The sequence below is a fragment of the Trachemys scripta genome, chromosome 1 (genome assembly GCF_013100865.1).
Source record: "Trachemys scripta elegans isolate TJP31775 chromosome 1, CAS_Tse_1.0, whole genome shotgun sequence".
Lineage (NCBI taxonomy): Eukaryota > Metazoa > Chordata > Testudines > Emydidae > Trachemys > Trachemys scripta.
Window position 1 is genome coordinate 201,365,014 of NC_048298.1, and position 26,995 is coordinate 201,392,008.

Here is a 26,995-nt window from a genome sequence, read left to right on the forward strand (position 1 = left end):
TTTTTAGCACGAAAAGGAGGACATGTCCGGGTAAATCCGGACGAATGGTAACACTACCCTAGGTCCTGCAGGATAGCTCCATTGGGAGGGGACTTGCAGAAGGGAGAAGTAGAGCTCCATATGAAAACACAAGTGACACAAGCAGTACATTGACAGGATTACAGAACCCCCTTCCCCAGAGGAGTAACCCGAATAAATGAGCATACCCCAAAGTAATGGGCACATCTGGTAACAGCTCTCTATTGAGGCCTGCTCTGCTTCATGCAGAAAGAGATAGGGATGGAAAAAGTAACTTTATGCCACCTTATGGTATGCCACTACAAATCCTAGCAGGTGACAATAGAAAACTTCCATTGACTTCAGTGAAATCTGAATTAGAGCTGGTTAGAGGCTGAGCTAGACTCTTGTGCAAATTTCAACAGCCTTGGGCTGATCTAATTTGCATCCAAATGAATATACCCCCATGGGCAGATCCAGCAGCTGGGAATTGCCAGAGCAAAGCATCACACAAGCCTCCCCACAAGGATGTAAGATGGGTAGCATACAGCCACCCACAGGGAGATAATTCCTGTGATAGTCAAGGAAGATGGCTTTACAAACCATTTGTAGCACCAGAGTGGTGCAAAGGGACCAAATCATACTGAAGAATTGAGCCCCATGCCTCTTAAATATTATGCCATATTATAATTCTGTATAAATGTTATTAATTTTTTTTTTTATCTTGCATAGAAAAGCTAAGCATTTAAACTCATTTTAAGACTGTTCATCCTTCAACTCTGTATTTTGCATAATATTATCTGTTAATTGTGGTCATTTCAACAGAGATCTGGACCAAATACACACATAGTAGCAGAATATTTTATGCTCTTACTTTATTGGACAGTTTTATAGAAATGGCATATCTGTAACAGCATCTGCATGTGTTATTTTCATAAACCTTCTACTATTCCTTTAGGCCTTAGTAAATGATATCCAGACAATCCAGCCCAGTTTGAACAGTATTAATGAGGTTGGGAAGAAAATGAAGAATGAAGCAGAGCCAGAATTTGCTTCCAGAATACAGACAGAACTAAAAGAACTCAATGCGCAATGGGAACACATTTGCCAACAGGTACTGAGTCTCTTGCTGTGACTGGTTCTCTTTTAATTAACTTTCAGATTTCTCATTGGCATAATTCCTCCCCCTCTGTGCATAGCCAGTCAATGTGAGAAAGAATCTAGACATTTTTGGTTCAAGCTAATTAACCTTCCATTATACAAAGTTTATCTAGCATGTAGAAATATGTGCAAAGTAGATATCTTAAACTATGCAGTTTAGTCTAGCTGTACATCTTATTGCTGACGTAAAATTAGCTCTTTACAATATAGACTTTTTTGCAAAAAGATTTCCAGCTGTCGACTTATAAACTTCTGCATTGAGTAAGTTTTTATTAAAACCGTTCTTTTGCTTCTGATATTTTATTATACTGACTACTAATTCTCAAGATCAAGTCCTTCTAGTTTTCAGAATTCAGTAACTTAGAATTATAACTGATATCTACCCGTCAATTTAAATTAGTGTGTCAGAAGTGCCCACAAATGTAAAGGACAGGTGGTATGCAATATTGATCTGAAAGGATAAGTGTTTTATTTTGACTATGTTCATGGTGAACCAGTGATATTTACCCATAAAGAAAACACATCAAACAGCTAGCAGTCGTCAGTGTAAAGTTACCACTTTGTATAATATGACTGCTAATGGCATTACAAAGTATAGATAATCCTTTACAGTGTATAGTATTGTATAATAGGTATTCTACTAATGTTTCACTTGTTTTAGCTTTAGTCCAGTTAAATCTGGGTTATTTTAAGCTATTTTTGTTTGTGACACTTAAAACAAGTCCCCATATTTACATATTGAAACTGTTGATGACCTCAAGAGGGTCTGAAGTTTTCTAAACCTTTCTTAAAACACAGAAATACAATGATTGTTTTGTACTTTTTTGTTAATATTAAAATTGGCAATTTTAAAAAAGAGATCTCTATATTTAGTTCATTATAAATACTTCTATTTGGATTGACCAATCAGGATCCATTCCCACAAACTGAATAACGCACTCTTTCTTTGCTCTGGATTGTCTTATATAAAGAAAACTGAAGAAAAATATTAAAGATGATCCATTCTTCTTTAAAGAATTTTAATGAATCCACTTCAGCATCTCTTGGCAGATCATTGCTTTCTTCTTACTTAAAGTGGCAGAACTGTTCAGCTTTACAGATCCCACGCCCTGATAACATATCTCTCTCACTCTCAAGCTGCTTTTATATTAAAAAAAAAAGAATTTGAAAAATAATGCGACTATAGTGAGCAACCAGTCCACGATTGTTTTTCAGTGTTATGCATTCTGAATGGTGACTGAAAACTCTACAGATTTCCATACATACATTTTTAACGGTAGTTAAAATTAACACAAACCAAAGTACCTCAGGTTTTAAAATTAGATTCTGGCCCAGTATTGCCACTTGTCATACGTCACTTACCCATGCTGCTGAGAGTGAACCATAAAATGCCTTTCCATCATCTCTGTCACTGGACACTTCTCGCCTTTTATGCTGAGAACAAACAAACAAAATTTCTGGTGAATTTGATGTCTTTGCCATAAAAAGTAAACCTTCAACTTGAGGAACTGAATGTCCATGTTCTACTTACTCTTAGCCATATTTAAACAAGAAAGTAAGGAATGTTACACAACAGATTTAAACTTGAGGTATATTTCACTAAACACTCTGTTGACAAACCGTACTACCATTATCCTCTATAGAGCCAACAGTTTAAAGGTTTCCATTGCATGGATAAATATCTGAGGCAGATTAACAAAATAATACGTTGCCCTGTCTGTTTAGAGATTTTTCAGCAGAAAATCTTAAAACACTTTACAAAAGTGGGAAAATACGTTTATCCCCATTTTATAGAGGGAGAAATTGAGGCATGGATTGTGTAAGTGACTTTGCTGTTGCAGAATGGTTTAATTATATCTGTCGGGTTAACAAGTTTTTAAAAATTACTGCTGTTGTAGTATGCTTCTTGGAAATCTGGAAAGCACTTTCTTGGCCCAGTTCCACAGTCCTTTCTCAAAGAGGTCCCTTTCACTAACCTGCCTTGGAGCGTTTAGTTGTTTATTTTTATTGTGCAGTATTGATGTATGTAGAACTTGTTTTAAAGATCTGCTTTCTTTAATATCTCATGTATTGCTTGCTTACAGAAATTCTAGTTAAAATTCTGCAGGGGGAAAACGCCTCTAAGTTCTTGATGATAAAACTTGTGGGTGATTGGGGTTTTTTATTTTATTTTTTTATGCCTTGTATGATATTCTTGATGTAGTATTTCTATCTAATATGCTGATGATGATCAAAGTATACATTGCCAGTGGGCATTCTTAACATAGTAACTTCAATGCTAGCTATTAAATACATATAAGAAGTGCATATAAAAAGCATTTCAAACTGCAGGCATTTTTTTAAAAATGTGAGGAAAATCTGCTAAGATTACTACATATGCATGCAGTGTGACCTACACCTTTGCAGATAAGGGAGAATTGCCAGAGGGCAATCATGTACTCTTCTATAAATCTTATTTGGCCACTTGAAATGTTATCTGTTATGGGGCTGCTGCTAAACAAGATGCAACTTTGTGCGCCTTGTGACTCAAAATAGGTACTTGTTAGGCTTCAACTTTTTTTAAAAAAATCAATATTTATTTGATTAATTGTTAGCATCTGTAGTTTTTGCTTTTTACAATGATGATGACCTTTATTTTTGTGCAGTAGAAGCTTATATCAAATACCATTTCATGCTTCTTTCTTAAAGGCCTATGCTAAGAAGGCAGCACTAAAAGGTGGTTTGGATAAGACTGTTAGTCTTCGAAAGGATTTGTCAGAGATGCATGAATGGATAACACAAGCTGAAGAAGAATACCTGGAGCGGGATTTTGAGTATAAAACACCGGATGAATTACAGAAAGCGGTTGAGGAACTGAAGGTAAAAGGCAGACTGACTGGTTTAATTTATGTCTGAAACTCTTCTTTGAAGCCATCACTGCACACAATCTGTTTGCTCATTTAAAAGAGTTGCTTTTTATATCTAGTTGGAAAATCTGAAATTTGAAGTGATAGGTGGCTTAAAGTAATTTGTTTCAATTTAGAGTCTGTTGAAAGATATTTAAATCTTCACAGTACTCTGTTGCTACAGGGTTTGGGTTTTTTTCCCCCCCATTGCTTTATTGGATTTTGGATTCTTTGCAGTCTGAGCATTAATTTAATTAAGCAATAATTTCCAAAGAATCAGTTGTTAGCAGTAGTTAACCACTAGATAATTACTTGATAAATCAGGGTGAAATCAGTTTGATTGTTTAACTATTACATTAAGCAGAGAGAGACTATAATTTAGGACTTGAATTCAGGTGTTGTGCATTTATGATTTATTTATGATTTATTAGTGTATACTCTAAATCAACTGCAAGACATGGGCTTGATGCAGGAATTTATGGTGTGGGTTATGCAGGAGATGATTGTAATAGTCACTCTGGCCTTAAAAAAACATCTCTTTGTTAGGCAGAGTGTTTTATGGAAGTTTGGAAGCATGTACCCCTGCAGCTGAAGAGTTTTTCTTTATCAGCTGATAGAAAAGAAATCATGTAAATTCCTAAAGAAATCAAAATGGGACAACAGTGATTTGCCATGAATGAAATGTAACCCCATATTAAAAGTCAGCATATGCTATTGGGATATAATTAATATGCAGAAATATCTATATTACAATAGTTCATGGCACTTTTACATTACACTATCCATTGAAACAGGCATAGTAAGACATATTATGTAAATTTCCGAATGAAATGCAGAGAGAATTTTTGGCCTAGCACAATACTTCATAAATATAAGAGAATAAAATCCCATTACTGAAGTCTGCACATACAAAACATGCAATTTTTGACCAGATATAAATAGACTTAAATAATTGCCCTTCCCTCCCTTACTTTGATCATATCTTGAATACAAATTCTAACTAACAAGACATATATTAAAACTTCCACTACCATTCTTATCTGATACTTGTACTTACCCGGACAGTACTTTTACATTACTGGGCAAAAAGATAATTCTCAGCCTAACATGGCTCAAAGGAGAGGCAGGTACAAAGGAAGAGCATATTTCCATCTGCCATATCCATTGGCACATAGAGAGGGCCCAGAGATTTGGGGAAAGCATTCAAAACCTCCTGAAAGGATGTTGTAGCAGATACATTCCTCCTTTTGTGTTGAGAAGCTCCAGGAGGAATTCCTCTTGAACCTCCCACTGGTGTGGTGCAGAGCTACACTACTCCAACGGGGTACAACTGAGCCCATAGGTCCCAGTCCTGAAAAGAATTATGCAGGTGTTTAACTTTAAATATGTGAGTAATTTCAAGACTCCACTGGGACTTATGTGCTTACCATTAAGCACATGTCTAAGTCTTTGCAGGATCAGTGCCTCAATCTGTAAACATTTTGGGGAAGGGAACTGTTGTCTTGCATATCTGTAAGGGACCCGGCACATTAATGATATAATATACATAAACCTTACCTTATTATTTTTAGCAATGGCACAGTAATGTCTAAAAGTACCAGTCACAATCAGGACCCCATCTGCTGGGTGTTTCACAAGCCCCTAAGGAGAGACACCTTACCTGCACTGAGAATCTTGAATTTAATTAAAGTAACTCCTAACTAATTAGAGTAACAAACAGAAGGAGGGAAAGAGAGCACAGATGAGGGTGACAGTAATTAGTTGTGATTACATAGGCTAACAATGAGGGCGGTTTGGTGGTTAAATATGGTTTAATTATTTTTAAAATTCCCTATTAAACTGTGGTCCTCTGTGATTGCCTAACATTTGCATTTCTTTCACTTTCTAACTGGGATCGCTGCTCACTTCTTACTGAATCTTCTTTCAAGACCAAGCCATGTTCACACCTCAAGCCTTCCATGCTCCAGTGTTACCCCAGACAGTGCTATTGCATGAGGGAGGGATTCTCTCCCTAAATCCTCAGCTCATTCTGGAGATGAGTGGGATGATCCAAAGAATGCTCACGCTGAAGCTCAAATTTGAAATACAGCTGTGACTGGGGTCCTAGACAGATTTGATTTTTTTTTTAATCCCAATTGACTGTGCACTGTTAAAGATGGTTAATTTAATTTATTTGGAAGTAATACAAAAGATGTTTTAATCTGTAATGTGAAGTATTGCAGCATTGATGCCTGAAGCATTTTCTCAGCAAGTATATTATTGAAATTTTGTTTTGTTTTGTTTTCTTACTACTCCAAAAGATTCAGTAGTTCTATATTGTGTAACACATTTCTTTGTTGTTCATGATAAACGTGTACGTTGCCTCCAAAATGAAAACAAGATGAATACATTTTCATTGCACTATCAAAGATGATATCAGCGTGGTTGGGCATTACTTCCTTGATTCTTCTTTCTTTCAACCTAAGTAGAATCTTGATGCAATTATTTGAACTCTGCTTTCTTCTCCACAAGTCAGGACCAAAGTCATGACCATCATTTACTTCTATTTTACAGAGAGCAAAAGAGGAGGCCACACAGAAAGAGGTGAAGGTGAAGCTACTCACAGACTCTGTGAATAATTTTATAGCAAGAGCTCCACCTGCAGCTCACGAAGCCTTAGAAAAGGAACTTGACATATTAATTACAAACTACCAGCGGCTCTGCAGCAGGCTAAATGGAAAGTGCAAAACTCTGGAGGTCAGCTATTTTGTTGGTCTTTAATATTACAACTACTCAAACTGCAAAAATAAGATAGACACTAGCAGATGGATTAGCAGATAATAAATTCTTATCTTTGTCCCCTTTACTACTGTAATGCTAAATAAACTGTGCTCATATTAAGTTGATGTAAATGTAGTTCACAACCACAGAATCCAAATAGTTATCCTGATGGAGCACAGTTATATATTCAGCAACATCTGGCTAAACATGTGGAGAAGCAGCTTTGATTTTTTTAAACTTTTGATTTTCTATCTAAATGGACATTTTTTTCACCAGGAAGTATGGTCATGTTGGCATGAGTTATTGTCCTACTTGGATGCAGAAGATAAATGGTTGAATGAGATGGAGCTGAAACTCAGGGCAACTGAAAATATCCAAGGAGGTGCAGAAGAGATCTCAGAGGCACTAGATGTAAGTGCTGACTTAACGGATATAAAATATCAAGACACATATTGAGTTATACCAACACCATTTTGGAAAACCTTCCGTTACAGATGAAAGAAACCATGAATTTGCATAACTATTTGGGAAGATACAGACTATTTGAAAATCAAAAAGTACTACTTGATTCAACAAGTCATAATTTGATTTTAATGTGTGTGCATGTTTTAGGCTAACTACCATGTAAATGGAATAGAGTAATCCCTTGTGAAAATACTGATTTCTCATGTATATTGATGATAATAAAACATATACTCTTAGAAATCCTGGCCCCACTGAAGTCAATGGCAAAACCATCAATGATTTTAGTGGGCTACGTATTTTATCCTTAGGGCCTGGTCCTTTCAGTCTTTATTCATTATTTATGAAGGCAATGGGCTATCTAAGAATTATGTTTCGGTTTGTCTACATGAGGATAAAAGCGCCGCCGCCTGGCCATGGCTGGCTCAGGTCAGTTAACTTGAGCTCATGGGGTTTGGGTTGTGGGGTTAAAATGTGCTGTGTAAACATTTGGGCTCAGGCTGGAGCCCTAGCTTTGGGACCCTCCACCCTCACAGGATCTACATAACAATCTTTCAGCCCCAGAGCCGAAGCCCCACAACCTCAAGTCAGCTGATCCAGGCCAACTGCAGGTTTTTTATCCCCGTGTAGACATACTCTTCTTCTTCTCAGTGTATCAGAGTGCAGAATACAATTAATTAATTGGATGGTAACTTTGCACTTGGGCCCGAATCCAGTTAGGCTACGTCTACACTACGGGGGAGGGGAGGAGAGGGATCAATTTCAGATATGCAAATTCAGCTACGGGAATAGCACAGCTGAATTCGACATATCTGATCCGACTTACCCCGCTGTGAGGACAGCGGCAAATCAACCGCCGCGGCTCCCCTGTCGACGGTGCTTACTCCTACCTGGGCTGGTGGAGTACGCGCATCGATTTAGGGATCAATTATCACGTCCCGATGAGACACGATAAATCGATCCCTGAGAGATCGATTTTCTCCCGCCGATCCGGGTGGGTAGTGAAGACCAGCCCTTAGAATACTTAAGCAAATGCTTAATTTTAAACACAAATCACATTTGATGGGATTAATGCAAGGAGGATGTGATAATTTTATTTATATAATTTTGATTTTCTATTTCAATAGACATTTCTTCACCAAGAGGTATGGGCATGTTGGCATGAGCTATTGTCCTACATGGATGCAGAAAATAAGTCAATGGGATTATTCATGTTTAAATTTAAGCACATGGTTAAGTGCTTTGCTAGACTTGAGGCCTTAGTCGCTAAAGCATTATTTTAGTAATGCATAGTACACAGTACTTTGTGGCATAAATATGAAATTGTTTGATACTTTGATCTGATGTCTGCATTTCAGTTGTGTCTGAAATGGAGGGTTTCTTTCTTACACATTAATGAGAGATGAGTGCTCTTCAGACTTTTCTGCTGGTCTGAGAAAAAGGAGAACAAATCATGATTTTTATGATTTTTTTTCTTTTCAGTCTTTGGAAAGCTTAATGCGACATCCAGAAGATAACCGTAATCAGATTCGGGAGTTGGCACAGACTTTAACTGATGGAGGAGTCTTGGATGAGTTGATCAATGAAAAACTGGAGAAATTCAGTACTCGATGGGAAGAGCTGCAACAGGAGGTACGTATAATATATCATCCCATTTTTTTCATTTTTTTACCTTAAATAACTGGCACTTTAGCAGTTGACCTAATTTCCAAAAAAATAAAATTAGCTCCTAATTGTATAGGATAATTGAAAACAATAAGATACAATATTACTATGCTTCCTTGTATTGTTACTATGCAGTGCACCAGATTGTTTTACTTTAGAAACAAGGGAATTGCTTGGGTAGCCCTTACACTTCAAAATTCAGGTGTCTTCCTTTGAAAAATATCTGTGGTGAATTTAATATTAAAAAGCCCTATTCAGCACTTCTTATTCAGGCAAAACTCCCACTGGGAAGCCAACTGTTGTTTCAAAATTAAATGTCAAGTGTAATATTCTTTCACAAGTATATTTTCTGCCGAGTATGTCATAAAATGAGCACCCATGTCAATAAATAGCTTTGTAGGAAAACTTCAATAAAGAAAATATGTTTAACGTGAGGAGAGTGAAATTTGTGCATCTGACACAGTTCATAATGATTCTTTTTGATGTGGAAGTTGTTCAATTTGCTTTGACTGAGACTGAACACTTATTACTAATTCTTTGGCAAAACCTACTAAATTCTTTATGCTTTTTACTGAGAAATCTGTTCAGAACACTCTCTCTCTCTCTCTCTCTCTCTATCTATCTATACACACGTGCTTGCGCACACACACACACACACACACAGTTTTAAAATCCTTTTAGTATAAAAAATAAAATAAAAATCATGCTCTGGTGTCACCAGGAAATATTTTAAATACTATTTCAATTGACAAAATAAGTTTCATTTTTTGAACTAAGGTCTACATGGAACATTTAGTTTAGTTTGAAGGAAAAATATATTTATGAAAGTATGGGGTATGTTTGTAACGGTAGCAGAGAAATAAGCAAGTGATTAAGAAAGGTTTTCTGAAATTAAGTAGTAAGGTGAAAATCTTGTGACAGCTGCTACTGTGGTTTCTTTTCATTGTCTGACATGAGTAAAAATGTAGGATAGCTAATAAAAAAAATTACAGGTAGTCACAGCTGTGTGTCACTTTCCAGTGCCATCCCAGAGTGCTTATTTATCATTCTCATTTTGAAAAGTACCAAAATTGAGTAAATGAAGACTACAAATATTTCAGGAATAGAAGAAGTGACCTGACTTTATTATCCAATTGGACCATCACTATTATAATGGAGACTAGATTGCACTGGTTACTTTGGTGTTCTGTGAAGGTAAAATCATGGGATTATCAAAAAATATTTTTCATTGCTCTTTATTGAGTGGATCAAACTTACATTAAAGTAAAGTAAATGCAAAACTTTGGTGGGGGAAAAAATCAATGAAAATAAGTTGAATGTGGTGTAATAAGTATGAGAGCAAGAGAAAAACATGTGAAACTAGACTGCCTTTGCCATGAAAGGAAAATGAATTTTAACTTGCCAGTCTACGGTATGGATCTGTGTCTTATTTGGGAGCTAGACTCTAAGGAGACTTGAGTGATAGTAATTTGGGAGGTCATATCAAATCACCCTACTTCAAGAAACTTGTAACATGAGGGGTTTGCACATGTAGCCACTTGTGAGCCAGTGTGCTGGTGCAACAGCACCCCCTTTGGTCAGACAGAGCATTGCACAAAGTTTACTTAATCTGGCAGGATGGCCAGTCAGCTCCTTTTGCCTGAGTCTCTATGGTAGTCCCATTCAGGGCTATGAAATGGGTTAGTCTTGCTGAGGTGTGTGGGCTCTTCCCCTTATCCCTGTGGGTTTTGGTACTTGAGGGATTTGGAAAACCCTTTCGTTTTTAAAGCTGAGGGATTGATAGGGGAACCCAGACTCCCCACTCTATTGAGTTACAGATCAGGGCCTTTAAACCAGGCAGGGGGAATCAGTCCTTGACAACTCCTCCTGGTGTACCCATAGCTCCTTCCTACCTACCTTGGTTTCTGTCGGCTTCTCCAGCCTTTAGATCGGGTCATGCCCTCTCTGCTTGCTGGCAGGAGTTTCCATTTCCAACCTGCTTGCTACTCTGGCAGGAGCCCCACCCCTCTGCTTCTCAGCTCTTTTATTCTCCCAGCTGCTGTAAGGCTGCCAGTAAGCCTTGGCTGACAGTTCCTGCATTAATCCCTTGGCTGCCTGGCCAGCCTGAGGTACATACACACCATGACATCACCGTTAATATTAATTGGGATTATGCAAGAGTATTTAGCAGGGTGGGGAATGAACCCCTGAATATCTCATTAGATTCTTTCTCACCTCCAAGTGAGAGCTCGAATTCTGATTTGTAATGCATTTGCTCCATTGCTATAAGAGTGTGGGAGAGTAAGGGAAACTTCATTTACTCTTCCTAGTTTTTAATGGAATAATCTGAAATAGAAAGTTATTTTGCAAACAAGAAAACAGGAGAAAACCTCTTCACTAATAAACTAATATATTCTCTAATTTTTATCTTCTACTGTATCGATTGTATCATGGGCAGCCAAACAAACCTACTTGCTGAGCTACAAAATCCACCTTTCAAGTCTCAAATCAACCTGTTGTACTGAGCACTGGAAATATTGCTCCTTGAGGGTTTTCTGACCTCTGTCATAACTGACCAGTAGAGGATGAATACTCATTTCCTTTCTCAGACTTTTCGTTTTGTTTAAATCCATTGATATTGGTGCTGATCTGCAGCAGTTCCTTCAAATATAGTTTGGTCTAGATTTGTGTTTCTTTTAGTTTCCAGTCAGTATTGGAATTTGATACTGTTAATATGCTGATAGTTATGGTTAATACAACTTTATGGTTCATAAATTGAGCAATCAGAATTCGGGGAATTCTAAACATAAAGGTTAAACTCTCCAACTTCACTCAGGTCCCTTATGCATATAACCATAACAAAGGTCGGTTCTTATTTCATTATAGCTGGAGAACATTGTGACATGTATAATTAAAGTACTTTAAGGATATGTCTACAGTGTGTAACATTAGCGTCCTCGTGACCAAGATGGCGTCTGCTCTGCAGGCAGCTCTGGCCAAGAGAAGGCGCGTGCAGGAATGCAGCAAGAAAAATCCCTTCCATCCCAGGGGCACCTGTTCCAAACCCCCCAGAGAGAACACACACACCCATAGGAAAAGTGCAATGGATATAAGAAAGGGAAATATTTATTTACAGAGGGATGAGAGGAGAAAAACAACAAGGGGAAATATAGGGGGAACAGTAAAATAGGATTGCATCCAAACCAAGGCCCCACAGGCCCAGTGGTAGCACAGTGTGAAAGGGCAGACACGGAGCAATGTGTCTGCACACTGAGTTCAGGAGTCCTGAGCAAAGTTCCAGTCCAGTGCCCTCCAAACCCCTCCGGTGCCCTCTTCTGCCATGCCCTGCAAAGCCACACAGAGCAACCACCTCCCCACTTAACTATCTAGCAGCCTCCCTCTTTATTCCCAATGCAGAGAGACAAGCCCCAGTACTCACAGCCCCATGTAGCTCTGGGCAGCAGTAATACTGGGTCCAGCTCCAGCCTGTCCTTCTCCGGCAATTCCTCACTGGCACAGTGCTCCTCCTGGCTCCTGTCCTGGGGTGTCCCCGATCGGCTTCCTGTCCTTCCCAGACTTCAGGCAGGTTCTCTGCTGCTTCACTCTGTGAGGGCCTGCGGGCTGCAACCCATCTCTCTCGCTGGAGCTCCAGATCCAAACCCTGCAGTTTCCCTCCTTTCTCTCACTGCTCCCCTTCCCCCCTTAGGAAAAAGATTTAAAGGGGCCATGCTCTCTAAACTCCAAAGGGGTTACAAGTGCAATAAAACACCCACAGCTGGCCTCTGTCAGCTGACATGGGGCTTGGGCTGTGGGCTATAAAATTGCAGTGTAGACATTGGAGCCTGGAGTCTGGGCTCCAGCCCAAATGTGTACACTGCAATTTTACAGCTCCACAGCCTGAGCCCTGTGAGTTTGAGTCAGCTGACAGGGGCCAGCCGCAGATGTTATATTGCACTTACCCTAAATATTTGCATTCATATTGCATAGGTTGAATTGACTATAAAAGTTGAAAAAGTGGAAAATTAAGCCCTGGGTGTGAAAAAAAAATAATTAAAGTATCATTAATGAAAGTTGCCAAGTTTTGTTCTACTTCAACTATTGTGCTTTTTTCAAATACAATTTTCATATTTGAAAATAATATGCATATCACCATAAATGTATGTGTATGGTCAACATAATCTGCTCTGAGCAGTGGCCATTGGTAGTTAATGGATCTTCACCAAACTTATCAAGGGGGAGATTAGTAGAGGAGTCCGAATAAGAAACTGTAGGGTAACTGCCTAGGTCTTTGGTTGGAGTTGCTGGGGAAATAGGTGAATGGGGATTGGTGGTGCTGGAGCTACTGGGAGATGAGTGGTTGCTGGGGTTTCCTAGGTAGCAGAGAACTTCTAGTGAGTAGATGGTGCTGGGGAAAGGAAAGGGATCACAGTGAGGGAAGGTGGGGAATAGAAGGTGCTTTGGGGAGGCAAGTAGATGGTAGGTGTTGGGGCAGGAGGCTTCTGGGTAATAGATGGGTGTTGGGACTGCTGGGCGCAGAAAGCAGCTGAGTGGTAGAAGGTGCCTGACTTTGTGGGATACAGAGGGCTGTTTGGTTAGCAGAGGCGGGGACTGGGGAATGTGTGTTGGGGTGTGCAACTGGCTGCAAGGAGGATGGGTAGGGTGGGAGCTAGGTCTGATGTTGGACTCAGATCCAGCAGAGTGAACAGAGAGATGAGACGATTGGCTGCCTGCTCATGAAGTGCAACTGTGCCCTGTATTAGCCAAAAAGTGGAACTACCTGCATATGTCATTTTCCTTCAGCTAAGTCAGATGGACAGGAATCCAGCTGAAATCTTGGAATGTGTTACAGGGCTGCCAAATGCATGGATATCATGTAAGATACATGACACTTGGCTTCCCTGATCATGGTTTACTGTTTAGTGTTCTCTTGTTCCATGTCTCCTGATGGCATAAGAAAAGACATTGGAAAAGAATTCTTGAAGGCAATTGTATATGAGTTATCACAGTGATACTTGTTGATTATTTTCCCCCCATGATGCTTAGAAATGTATTCACACTCAGGAATAAAGAAACTATGCAGTAAATTAAGATTGAAGCAGAGGCCTCAACGATATTGAACTTAATCCTAAGGGGTTTAACTCCCCTCAGTGACTAACCGGCACCAACAGTGGTCCAACTTCACACCAGAATGGGTAGGCATAACAAGGGGCGGCATTGGGAGAGGCTTGCGGGGGCTATAGCCACCCCAAAATTTGCCTTAACCCCTTAGCCACCCCTTCCAGAGCTGGCAAAAGGCAAATGGCCGAACATGGGTTGCCCAGTGCCACTTCGCTCTGCGGAATCCAAAATGGGTGCCACCTGTGGTTGCTTGGTCTGGGTGTGGCTATTTATTCCAGGAAGCTAATTAGGCTTCTTCTGCTCCTTTCCAAGCAGCCAGTTCTTTTCTAACAATTTCGGTTGCTGGGGAGAAAAGTTCTCTCCCATTATGAGGGACCAAGGAGAAGGGAACATGGCATCATCCTAACCTGCACAAGGATCCCTGCTTGTCCATCAAAGCTTTCCGCCTTCCCCCACACGTTCAGACCAAGAAGGCATTTCTGTGATAGTAAAGTTTTCTTTTCCATTTATTTTAACAAAGAACATATTTTGTGACTTGCAGCCTGTTTAAATAAGAGTTTCGTAATGGGAACAGCTATCTACCTGTCCTTTTTATTCTGTTCTCTGAGTTACGTAAGTTCTGTATGAATCCAAGCCTGTTCCCTGAGGATCTAGCTATATATTCTCCAGCTGCTGTATCAACAAGAGAACAAAATTGGGAGTGCTCTGAGTGTTATCAATGTAGAGAGTAGTGTCTTCAGGTTGTCTTACTGAGGGAGGGGGCGGGATACTGTTCTATCTTCATGATACTTAAACCATGAATATTAAATCAATTTCATGTGCCAATTGTAGGGCTTTGCAGATTTACTTATGAAGAGGTAGTGTGAAATTCCAGACTTCCAGAGAAGGTCTTGATCAATCTGTAGATAAAAGATATGAAAAGAATGAGACTGCCATACTAATACTTTCATTTTAAGTGAAGAGGAAAAAATGTTTCATAAGTATTACAGTTGCAGTCAACTTTTAGTCTTCTCGTATTTATCTATCAAGCTTCCTCTTCCTGATTAAAACTGGAAGGTCTCACATTTAACAAACAATATCAACTCTTAAAACTGTATCTGAAGATTAAAAAAAAATCATAGTAATACAATAGCAAAGTTATTGTACTCAAGTTAGAGAGACAAGGTGGGTGAGGTAATATCTTTATTTGGACCAACTTCTGTTGGTGAGAGAGACAAGCTTTCAAGCTACACAAAGCTGCTCTTCTGGTCTGGGAAAGGTACTCAGTGTGTCACAGCTACATACAAGATTGAACAGATAATTTAGCATAAGTAGCCCATATTCTAAGGGTCCATTCACCAACCTTGTCTCCCTAATATACTGGGACCTACAAGACTACAACAAAACTTTACTCAAGTTACTCAGTCATACTATTTACTTGCCCTAATAGTTACCTTACCTTTTCCCCAGAACAAAATCCACTTTTTAAAATGTTTGACTAGAAAAACCAGTTTTGCATTTCTTGTTACGAAGATTCCTCAAAATTGAATTTTCCATCCTCTCAGTCAGGCATGGCACCACACGCGTGCCTGGGGCGGCAAGCCATGGGGGGGCGGCCTGCTGGTCACTGTGAGGGTGGCAGTCAGTCTGCCTTCGGCGGCACGCCTGCGGGAGCTCCGCCGGTCCCACGGTTTTGGCGGCAATTCGGCGGTGGGTACACCGAAGGCACAAGACCGGCGGACCTCCCGCTGGCATGCCATCGAAAGCCGCCTGACTGCCGTGCTTGGAGCGGCAACATACATAGAGCCGCCCCTGCTCTCAGTACCCTCAAATTGTATTTCCAGGATCATGCAATGTCCTTGCACAATAATGCATTCCAGGCACAATGTAACAAATCTGTTCAAGGTTACTGTATTTTGAACTGGCTAACATCTAAACCAGATCTCTCTATTTATTTTATTTGAATAGTTGTGCAGGCAATGTACAATAATAATAATGAGCAAAAACTTATCAGTGAAATATTTACTCTCAGTTAATTGAGCAAACAAACTAACCTATTGCAATATGACTGATTCCGTGAGAAGAAACTGTGCTGTTACTGAGTGAGAGAGATTTATCTGCAGAGGCTGATAATGTTATTATCTTTGTATTCCTTATCTTCTTTAGTTAACAGAGGAAGACTGTGTGTTTAGTTCTCCCTTTGATTGTGTTGGGCATGATGGATAAGCAATATGCATAGCCACTGTTGCCTTTTCAAGTGACTGATTCACATATAGCCGTGTGGAAATGTGTAATACTGGTGCTCAGAGAACATTAAGTTCTGCAAGCAGCGCTCATGACATTCCTGTAACTTTGAAAGTGACTTGTAGCCCACCCAACAAATTTCTGTTAGAAAGGGAGGATATGCTTCCATAAAGCTGGGAAAAGATGTTTGTATTTAGATTTGCGCTGTGTTGAATGGAAGTTTATTCTTGAGGGCCAACCCCTTTTTGCCATCAAGACATCTTTTTTTAACATTCCCCACAATCTCCATCCCCGCTGCCCATTTTTCCAAACCCTGTCCTGTATGTATGCATGTATGTATTTATTTAATCTTTTGTTCTACTCTTGTGGTGAGTGGGGATATCTTTCCTTCCACCCACCTTCTCATTATCTCTTCACGGATTGCTAACTTGGCTCCTCTTATGACTTTTGGAGAACTGGCAATATCAGCCTCATTCTGTACAGTAATAATCCCCAGGACAGCAGGATGCCCTTCTTGCAATACTTGTCAGTTTTGGAACACAAAATGAATAAAGATGTCTATCACCATTGAACCAGGAGGTCAGAGGTATTTTTTTATTTCCAGACAGTTGTATTTTGTAGCCCCTTAGCTCAAAAATAGAGTAAGAAATATTGCTAAAGTTTCTAAGAGAATTACTTCTGGCATGAGGGCATGGAAAATATCAACCAAAGTTGAGTATTTCAAAATGTTGAAAGCATGTGAAAATTGTGTTTATAATGAAAATCCCAAAATAACCTTATCTACTCCCAGACAAAAACTAAGTTAAAATTTAGTTAAGGTTGAGAGTATATCAGTAATTTGGAGGAGAAGAAAAAATAGAGAGATATAATTATCCCAATAACAGACATCATAAACCAAGAGTTAAGTTAAATTTAAAATAAATCCAAATATGTTAAGGTATGGAAATGCACAGTTAAGGCACTCAAACAACCTTGACTCTGCCCTGGGTTGACACCATCCAATAACCAGAAAATATTTAACCTTTTCAGGAGTCTGAAGAGTCTGTTATTCCATTATTGAGATGACAAAGGACAAAAAAGTCTGACTGGATGCTAACTTTTTATACAGATGTTTCATTAATTTCAACTCCTACACTAATAAAGTTACTTTTGAATTCTGAGAAAATTCATTCTGTATTCAAAGAGTAAGTGCTGTAATTTGGGAGTGGATATGCTGTATTTTTCACGGATAACACAGAGATTACATCCTTCAAGTGTAAAACTCTGTTTTTCCTTTACTATAAAACTTTGACTAGAACCTCCATAATATATATGAAACTACCTGTGCAACTAAGGTTATTGAAAGGTGAATTGTATGATTTGATAAATACAGCAATAAATGAACATGTATTAAAAGGCTACATCATAATGTACACCAAAAGAGATTTTATCAAGAGGCATGGGGTACAGTGTTAAAATGAGTGAGCACCTTTAACTGTCAGATTTCTTTATATTTGAATGCTTCACAGTGCATCCTAATTTCTCTTAATGTCAAGTTTTTTATATGGAATATATTTAACATTTAGTGTGTCTGTTGAGTTTTCCAGATGTTGATTCTTGAATTATACATTGATCTCAGTTATCTTCTGTACTACAAAGAAACTAATAATTTTATGCTAAAGCATTTTAAAAATCTATAAAATGGCTATTGAGACTGTCAGAAAAATTTAGTAATTAACATGTTTTTTCTTTCCATTTTCATTCTGCAGTTTCCTAAAAGCAGAATTTTTTTGCTTTTATTTTTCTTGACAGCTGTCAATTTCTCTAAGTCAGAAATATCTAAACAGTTGCTGCTTGCCCTGAAACTTCCCATTTACCAATAAACTGTTGGAGATGTTGCTTTACAGATTGGAGCCCTCAGCTTTATTGTCTGTGATCTGATAGTAGGGCTAGAGCCTCTTGTTATGCTCTCAGAGCTGTTTATATACTGTCATGCTGAGCCATTCGTTTGTGCTGGTGTTCTTCCACCTAACGAAAAAAGTAGTTCAGCTTAAAAAACTAAAAACATATTCAATTAACATATTTAATTTCTTCACTATCTTGCTATATATAAAAGACATTTTTCAAATGTATTTGCTAATTTTCCTGCACATGTGGCCACTGTTGATCTCAAGTCCATGGCTTGACAATACACTTCCCTGTATGTATGCTTGCTGTTCCTAGGCCACTATTCCTAAACATAAGGTTACAGCCCAACCTAGCAACGAGTTTCCCAGCATTAAAGAGAGCACACACATTGCGTGAAATCCTAGTGTATAGCAAAGTACTCCGGTGCTCTCAAATGGTAGCCACTGTGAGCTAGATTTTCAAAAGAGCCGCTAGGCAGATTTAAGTGCCCAGCACCTACAGTTAGGATGGATTTTCAAAAGAGCTCAGCCCCATTTACATACCTTAAGACCCACGACCTTATTTCTGTCCCAACAGAGATGCAACAATGTAGCATTCAAAAAAAGATTTAGCAAATATTGCACAACGTTATTTCTGCAATTCAGTTTAAGGAACAGATAAATAAAGTTTCATGTATAATACATCTGTCATCCTGGTCCTGAAACGTAGCTTCTATTTTGGGGGATAAAGAAAGTAGTTCTATTATTTATTAAATTAAGAATTAAGTTATTGTATTCTAATACATATTGTTATAATTTGTTAAAAGGAGACTTTTGCATAGTTTAATATAACTTGTTCCCACTTGAACGTTAAAACAGAAATCTCTTTCTTTACCAGCTTACTTTGTTTTCATCTTATGTGGAGTGGTTGGTTATTTTGTAGAATTTGAGTTCAGGAAAGGTGGAACTTCTTAAGGTATTTAGAGAGCTGAAGCAGTGTGGGGAAATGGTAATGCAGGTTTCATTTTAGCAGGGCCGGCTCTAGGCACCAGCAAAACAAGCTGGTGCTTGGGGCGGCACATTTCTAGGGGCGGCATTCTGGCGCCGGCCATGCCGCCCCTAAAAATGTGCCCCGGCCGCCCTAGCTCACCTCTGCTGCTGCCGCTCATGCGCCACGGCGCGCGAAACCGCTGATTCGCGCGCCGCTGCTCGCCCTCCCTACCAGGCTCTCAAACCTGGGAGGGAGGGGGAGACCCCGAGTGGACGTGGCGCGCGTGCTGCTTTTCCCCCTCCCTCCCTCCTAGGCTTGAGAGCCTGGGGGGAGGAGACAAGGCTGGGGATTTGGGGAAGGGGCGGAGTTGAGGTGGGGCCGGGGGTGGGGTAAGAAAAAAATGGGGGGCGGCAGCCAAAATTGTTTTTGCTTGGGGTGGCAAAAATCCTAGAGCCGGCCGTGCATTTTAGGACTGCTAGCCTGGAGAGTGTCCTTTTAAGTCCTGTTATTGAGTGTTTTATTTTTCACTGATGCACTCACCTCGAAAAATCTAGATCATGTTTTTAGATTGTTCTAATTGTTATAGTTAATAAATTTCACTGCATTTAATTTACTCCTAGTAATAATACTACTGTAGTATAGTGCCAAGGAGCCTCAGTCATGGTCCAGGACCCCATTCTGTTACGTGTTGTATAAACACAATCCATTAGCGCACCTCTGTCCCCCTATGTTTACAATCTAAGTACAGTACATAACAAATTTGGATGATGGCTGTTATTTTAGCATCTGAAACCTGAAGTGAAATCTTATTCACATGTGTGTACACAAGGGGGGGGGGGGGGGGGGGGGAAACCCCACCACTGCCACCTAGCTTTTTTAGCTATTACTTTATGGTCCTCATTTCAGTCACTGTCTTTGTAAACGATAGATGTTGACAGTTTTCAAAACTGAACTTACCCTTTTTAATGAAAGACAGATTAGGCTTCTAAGAATTTGATATCTCTTTCCAGAATATGTGCATATTCACATTGACTATATGAGATAAAGTTTAAACCTCAAAGCAGATGAAAGTAAAAATCATGAAAGTAGCAAAATCTAGTGGTACATTATGAAGTAACATTGCTTCAGTGATTCATTTGCTGATGTAATCGTGGATAATCTAAGCACTATACCCAGATGTACAGACACTCTTTTCTTAACCTGTGTACTATATAATCTTTTTAACATTCGCTTTAATAAAATTTTTAAATCTGTTCTTACTTTAGTAGCTCAGGTGTTTCCATTAACACTGATCCAACCTGCAAAGCTTTTCTGTTCCACGGAAAATTCCTAGAACTGGCAACCCTGGGGCTGTTATCTAATAAGCTGTTTAGAAATAGTACAAAGCATCTTACAAACACCCAAAATAGTAAATACTGATAGGGAACCCTATCCTTTCACTATTAACATCAGCCAATGAGGGTGTTCAGAATAGTAACTCTATCTCATTGACTAAAAGTAAGGACCTGAAAGGACCAGCATTCCACTTAGAATATATTATTACCACAGAGACACACAAAACTCTAGCTGATAGATATTTCAAACCTTTTTGACAAAAGACATTGGGTCCTAAAAACTGAAGGTAGCTATGGAGTCAGAATAAAATGCAACTATCCCTTGTTCAGCAAACAAATCTGTGTTTGGTGTGAACACCCAGGACCAGACAACACTATAGTCCACCCCCAATGCTCTCTTACTTCCCCTTTAATTCATAATTTACAAGGAAAGTTAGTCACTGCTATATTATGGGTAGAAATATGGCTGGACTTACAGAAAAGCTAATGATCCCAAACAAAGACTGGGAACATTGTTGTTTGTCTCATATTTGTAGCATGGCATGGAAAAGATTAGACCCCATTGTACTAGGCACTGAAGAAATATATAGCAAAGGGATGGGGTCCTTGCCTTGAAGAGTTTACAATCTAAGTTCAATATGGGAGACTACAAGTGGATATAACAAACAGATAGAGGGAAGCACAAGGTAATGGGGAGATAATTACAAACAGTATAATAAGCACCAGTCACCGTTTACCAGCTGGTTTATCAAGTGTTTTGTAGGCATAATGGCATAAATGGGTTGTAAGGGAAGATTTGACGGAGAGTGCTTTTCTCAGAATTTGACAAGCATCATTATACTTTCTCCCATGCTACCCCTTAGCTTGGAAGGCATTCCCCTGGGCTATTACATTACTGTCCTTTAATCTTTCCTGAAAATGTACTTTTGGCTTTATGCCTACAAAACACTTGACAATGATTAACCAGCTAGGGTTTGCATTTCTACAGAGTAGAAGAGATTATATAGGATGAGGATAGACCACGAAGGGCCTTAAAAATGAAGACAAGGATTAAATCCTCCTTTCAGAGTTAGCATTCAGTCCCTACTCCAGGAAACTATTTATATTTCATATATGAGAGTTCCTTCTTGAGAGATCTTTTATTCCTCTCACTTGCTGGAATGGATTATCTTGGATTGGATTGTGATGACAGTAACCCCATTCTGAGTCAACAAAATCTCTTGAACTATATAATGAGATCAGGAGGCCCATCAGGCTTCTGTGTGGAACACTGCATCAGGGAGGATAGTTTTATTTTACAGTTTTGCTGTCTCCTCTTCACTCTAGCTTTGGCTTTTAGGGGTCCTTCAAACCTTAGAGTTTTTCTGTGCAAATTCTTTTAACAAGAGCTGAATGGGTGGCAAAAAGAGGCGAAATTTATCTTACAAAAAGGTGGCTGTGAAAGAGTCAGGAGCACTCATTTATACTGCAGCCTATGTTTATGAGATAAAAAATATTGACTGTACATTTTCAATGAATTATGTATGTGTTTATTTGTTATTGTCTTTAGGCTGTGAGAAGACAAAAGGTTCTTGAACAGAGTATCCAGTCTGCCCAGGAAATTGACAAAACCCTTCGCTTGATCCAAGAGTCTCTTGTCTTCATTGACAGACAATTAACAGCCTACATTGCAGAGAGAGTTGATGCTGCACAAGTCCCTCAGGAAGCACAAGTAAGTTACATTTGGGTTAATGGTCTTGAATTGATTTGTTAATCACACTGGATTTCTGAATCACTGAAGAGTGGTGGGCTTTCTGTCTCTCTTTTTTAAAATAAGAGGTTTAGAATTTTTGCAGTGCTCTAAATTAAAAAGATGAACTTGCGATGGGTTTTTATAACACACTACATTTGAAAGGGCAAGTAAAGTTTAGATAGAAGTATTGCTGGAAATGGGCCACCTTGATTGCATTGGCCTCGTTAGCACTACAAAAGTAATTTTCCCTCCCTTGGTTTTCACCCCTTCTTGTCAACTGTTGAGAATAGGCCACTTCCACCTTAATTGAATTGGCTCCTTAGCACTGACCCCCCCCCCCACTGGGTAAGGCAACTCCCATCTTTTCATGTGCTATAATATATAGTCTTCTTACTGCATTTTTCACTCCCTGTATCTGATGAAGTGGGTTTTAGCCCACGAAACTTATGCCCAAATAAATTTGTTAGTCTCTAAGATGCCACGAAGACTCCTCGTTATTTTTATTTAAAGGGGGTTGTTTATGTACCAATATAATCATACTTTCAACTTTTTCACCTGTGCCTATCCAGATGATTTAAAGGACCTTAAATGCAATGGAAGGTTATGCAGTAACATTAAAATGGCAATGGAAAACAAAGTGGCTCTTTAAAATTCAATCTTTCTTATGCCAGAATTTACTCATCATCTTCTTCCTACTTTTAGTTGGTTTATTTGTAAAGCCAATTAGATGGCATATGGATTGCTACTAAATTATCTAATCACAGGTACTGTGGTTAATTGTTACTTTGATTTACATAAATATCCTTACATTTTAGTTCTTCAATTCAGACAAGTTTAAAAGAAAATCATTCTTTCCTTTCCCTCCTACAACTTATTTGTTCAGGCTTTGAACCTAGAGCACATTTACCATATCTGACACCAGTTTGTGCTTTTCAACTATTTTCACTATAACATCTATCCATAGCCCTGTTTAAAAACAAAACAAAACAAAACAAAAAAAAGTAAGTTGAAATAAAGCCATCTGCTACTAATACCAAAGTATTCAAATTGTACTATAGGAAATCAAATAGCTTTTCAGGTCATTAGATATTTAATAAAAAGTATGATAATATCAGGAGAAAATAATATGGAAAAGTATATATGGATTGTAAGGATTTGTAAGGCTAATGCCAATTGCATTTTCCGTTAGAAATAGTGATTCCTAAGTACAGATGTTTGGCAAGGAGAAGCTTGAAGAGTTGGTCTCAGATACAGACAAAAATGGACAAAAGACATTGTGGGCCTGATTTCAGAAGTCCTGAGCGCCCACAGCTCCCACTGAAGTTAAAGGGAGCTGCGGTTCCACCACAACTCTGGAAATCAGGCCCTGTGTCTTTTATATTAAAAATAATTTTAAAAAGTTAAAAATCCATTAAAAATATGTATATTTAAAGCCCAAACCAAATATTTAGACTATACCAGGCCTTATTCTGCCCTCAGTCTAATTTTATACTGTTATAATTACTGACTCCGGTTGAGTTGTTTCCATCTTATACCAGTGTAAGAGTAGAGTCAGGCTTAGATGATTTACTCCTTGTGTATCAAATTTCAGTCCTAAACTAGAGTATTTACCCACTACTGCCCCATTTAAATGTGGTGTTCTTCCTCCTAAAACTTTGATCAACATAGAGTATTATTAGGTAACTCAGGGCTTAACCGAGCCTTTGTCAAGGGAGCATTGGTATGATTTTCATCTTCTAAATCTCTCTCTCTAAAGATTAGCAGTTTAGGAAACATTCAGTACTGTCTGTTTGATATGGCTGTTTCTGGACCTTTTCAAAAATATTCTCTGATCAAAAGCATATCCATCCTTTAGAAACTGGCACAGATACATCCACAGATGTAGTATTGATGGTGATTCAGGTTTTATATAAAAAGCAATATTTCAATATTTTAACCATTGAATCAGGGTAACACTCAACCAACCAAAATTTAAGCTGGCATATTTTTGGATACATTGGCAAACTCATTTTTTTCCCTCCAAAAAATTTGTGTTGCATATGGATTTTATTGCCTCATGTCTGATGCTGAATTCGTCTAATCTTAATAGGTGTGAAATCAAACAACCCAGAATTTGTTGACTCTTTCCCCTTCACAGTTTTATTTTAAGATGCAGGTAAAATCTTTTGAGAAAACCAAGTTCTCATCAGAACAGACTGAACTCAAATATTACTGTTCTCTGAAGCTCAGTCTGAAGTTCCTTAAAATCCTTATAGGAAAATAAAATGTACAATGCATTTTAAATGGGTAAATTAGCCTGATTCATCCCACCAGTGAATGGCAGGACTAAGGTACTGGCTCATCTACTGAGGAGCCCCTGCTGGCACACCTCCTACAAAGAGATCAGAGCTTTTCCTTCATGATAGAACTCCCATGTCAAAGCAGTGGCTGTCCTGCTACCTGCCTTTCCGTTAGAGTGAATGGCCTTCTTTTTCCAGGGAAGGGGATAATTAATTAGTGATGGTTAATCAAACCCAGAGACTATAAAATAAACTCTTCAGTAAAGTATGTTGCACTCCTAGAAAAATAGAAGGAATTTTAATCAGAAAGATGTCAAGGTTTTTTAATGTTTGGTTCCCAAATTCAAACCCAGGGCTAAAGTAGAGACAAAATGAAGTGAAATGCAGCTTCTCTTGTTAAACTAAAGTGATTACTTTGATACATGCAGAGAGATGGCAAAAGAAAAGGGGAGTTTTCAGTGTTAAATATATGCTATTTGAGCCCTGCTTTGGATCACCTTTTGAATACAAATTCCATGTGCTTCTTACTCCACCATGTGGCACTGAGAATTTAATGCTGTAGAACTATTGTCGGGTAACAGACTACTTGCTGCCTGTCTCTCTCCACCTCCCACTGAAGATAGTGTATTCAAACACAGTAGCCTAACTACAGCCATTCAAAGAAATTAATGGGTTCAGATCCCTGTAAGGCACAGCGATAAAACCGTGTGTTGAAAGAGAATAAAATAAGACAAATCTTACAAAATAAATTCATGAAGAAGTCATTTCTGTGTACACTTGACCTCACTATTCCACAATGACCTCTCTTTCATCTACATGAATATACAAAGGTTATGCAAGTATTAAAATCATTACCATGGGATTTTTCTCACCCCTTATTTTTACAAATGCTCTTTCATTGTATGTTTTAGTTGAAGTACATGGAGTTTTTTAAATTTTGCTATTATAAAAAGAAAAAAAAATCTATTGTGAATATAAAATGTGTGTGCTACTTAAAGTACACATTCTATAATAAACAGTCTACTTCCTTCTGAAAGAAATAAAAAATACTTGTGTGCTATAGACTAATTTTTAGGTTTTTTTCAGTTGGCATTTTTTATTATATAAACCAGTCCCCTAACACTTACAGCATGTTTTTTAATTCCTCGGTTTCTGCTGTTACTTTGGACTTTTCTTGTTAAAGTCCAATTATTAATGTAGGCCCAAATCCTCCCAAAACTTACATTATTGCATAAGTTTGTGCTCATAGTTCCACTGAAGTTTTTGTTTTAACTAATTGGCTGCATGTTTTTTTAATGCTAAAACTTTAGTTTTGGTTTATAATAATTTAAAAAGAATTTTCCAGGTAATTAAAGATATGGCATTGCAGAAATACTTAGCTTTTTTCATAGTACATATTCTGTTTAGTTCAAAAAGCAGTATGGTTTTTTATGATATGTGAAAGAAGCATCTTCCTGGGCTCCTCTAAACATTGCAAAAATCTTGGAATAGGCTTGTGTCTTTTTTTTCTGCCTGTGCACTTGTCTAAAACGCAGTGCTAAGGACAAATGACCTACATGAAATTACTTTGTAAATGAAAGAGAGGCAATAAGTATCATATACTGCTTTTCCGCTATTGCCCCTTCACATTCTGAAAGAGTAATATTTAAGTAATCATACTTATATGTTGGTGTGCATTAAACTTCTGATTACATCTTAAGTGAGAGTGGTTATTCATATGTTGTTAAAATACCCTTGTGCCTTGTACTGGAGCAATGCTAATGTGATGCCTTAATAGCAAAAGTTGTTGAGTTATATGACATTTCACTTAATGAGGAACATGCCACACATCATTGACTACAGAGTCAGTGATTTAGGATAAAGAATTCACAATGGTGTACGCAGCTGATAATGTTAAAGACATTAATATTTTTTTCATGTTCTAAACATGGAGACTTATTTCACTGAGTTCTCTATGGAACATTAGTACTCAAAAGGGAGCAGCTGATCTAAGCATCATTCTGAAATCCAAGCTCAGATTTTATTTGAGCAATTTGAATTTCTGCTCAGAATTCTGTTCTGTTCTATATAGATTCTTATATTGTCCTTATCACCATAGTATGTGTATGCCTTACAGTAGTGCATTAAGCGATGTGACTGACATCAGTCATGTGTGGTTTGTTCTTTCTGTCATCTTCACAGAGGTATAGGTCTGTGTGAGGTAGTGTTTTGTTTTGATAGGGTTTTATTTGGGAGGGGGGGTTAATACGTATGTTGCTATATGTTTATGTTAGAGACAGTACAATGGAAAAAGTGCACCTTGCACTTGAAGTGAAAGATGGTGAATTAGTGGTGGTCCTTAGTTCCTGTGGGAGTGTGTGTCATCGTTGGACTGGCCCCCCAAAAAGCAGAAGGGTAGAAAATGTGCTATGTTGCATTTCCATTTTTTATTTGTAATTTACATAAATTTCCACTTGTATATAAATTATAAGCATTGAGTATAATCTGCTGTTAGATCAGTCTGTGGAGGAAAAAGTTTAGCTGAGAGTTTAGTATAGAAACGGC

At 38.4% G+C, this 26,995-nt stretch overlaps 1 protein-coding gene and 1 long non-coding RNA gene across 13 annotated transcripts in view; one reads left to right on the forward strand and one right to left on the reverse strand.

Moving 5' to 3' along the window:
- LOC117868637 overlaps positions 1 to 12,629 on the reverse strand; it is a 25,177-nt gene extending 12,548 nt beyond the window's left edge. For both annotated transcript variants that reach the window (XR_004643678.1, XR_004643675.1), the window contains exons 1-2: positions 12,349 to 12,629; positions 2,521 to 2,592 (exon numbers count right to left, since the gene is read on the reverse strand). This is a non-coding gene — a long non-coding RNA (uncharacterized LOC117868637). The remainder of the gene's footprint in view (positions 1 to 2,520; positions 2,593 to 12,348) is intronic.
- The window catches only part of DMD (dystrophin), a 1,855,422-nt gene that overhangs the window by 707,172 nt on the left and 1,121,255 nt on the right, over positions 1 to 26,995 (forward strand). For 9 of the 11 annotated variants that reach the window (XM_034754682.1, XM_034754655.1, XM_034754674.1 and 6 more), the window contains 6 exons: positions 956 to 1,111; positions 3,847 to 4,017; positions 6,597 to 6,779; positions 7,080 to 7,214; positions 8,748 to 8,897; positions 21,990 to 22,151. In XM_034754682.1, coding sequence (XP_034610573.1) covers positions 956 to 1,111; positions 3,847 to 4,017; positions 6,597 to 6,779; positions 7,080 to 7,214; positions 8,748 to 8,897; positions 21,990 to 22,151 — 957 coding nt within the window. Of the gene's footprint in view, positions 1 to 955; positions 1,112 to 3,846; positions 4,018 to 6,596; positions 6,780 to 7,079; positions 7,215 to 8,747; positions 8,898 to 21,453; positions 21,509 to 21,746; positions 21,872 to 21,989; positions 22,152 to 26,995 lie in introns of those variants that run through there. The other 2 variants (XM_034754726.1, XM_034754719.1) reach the window with 2 other exon arrangements.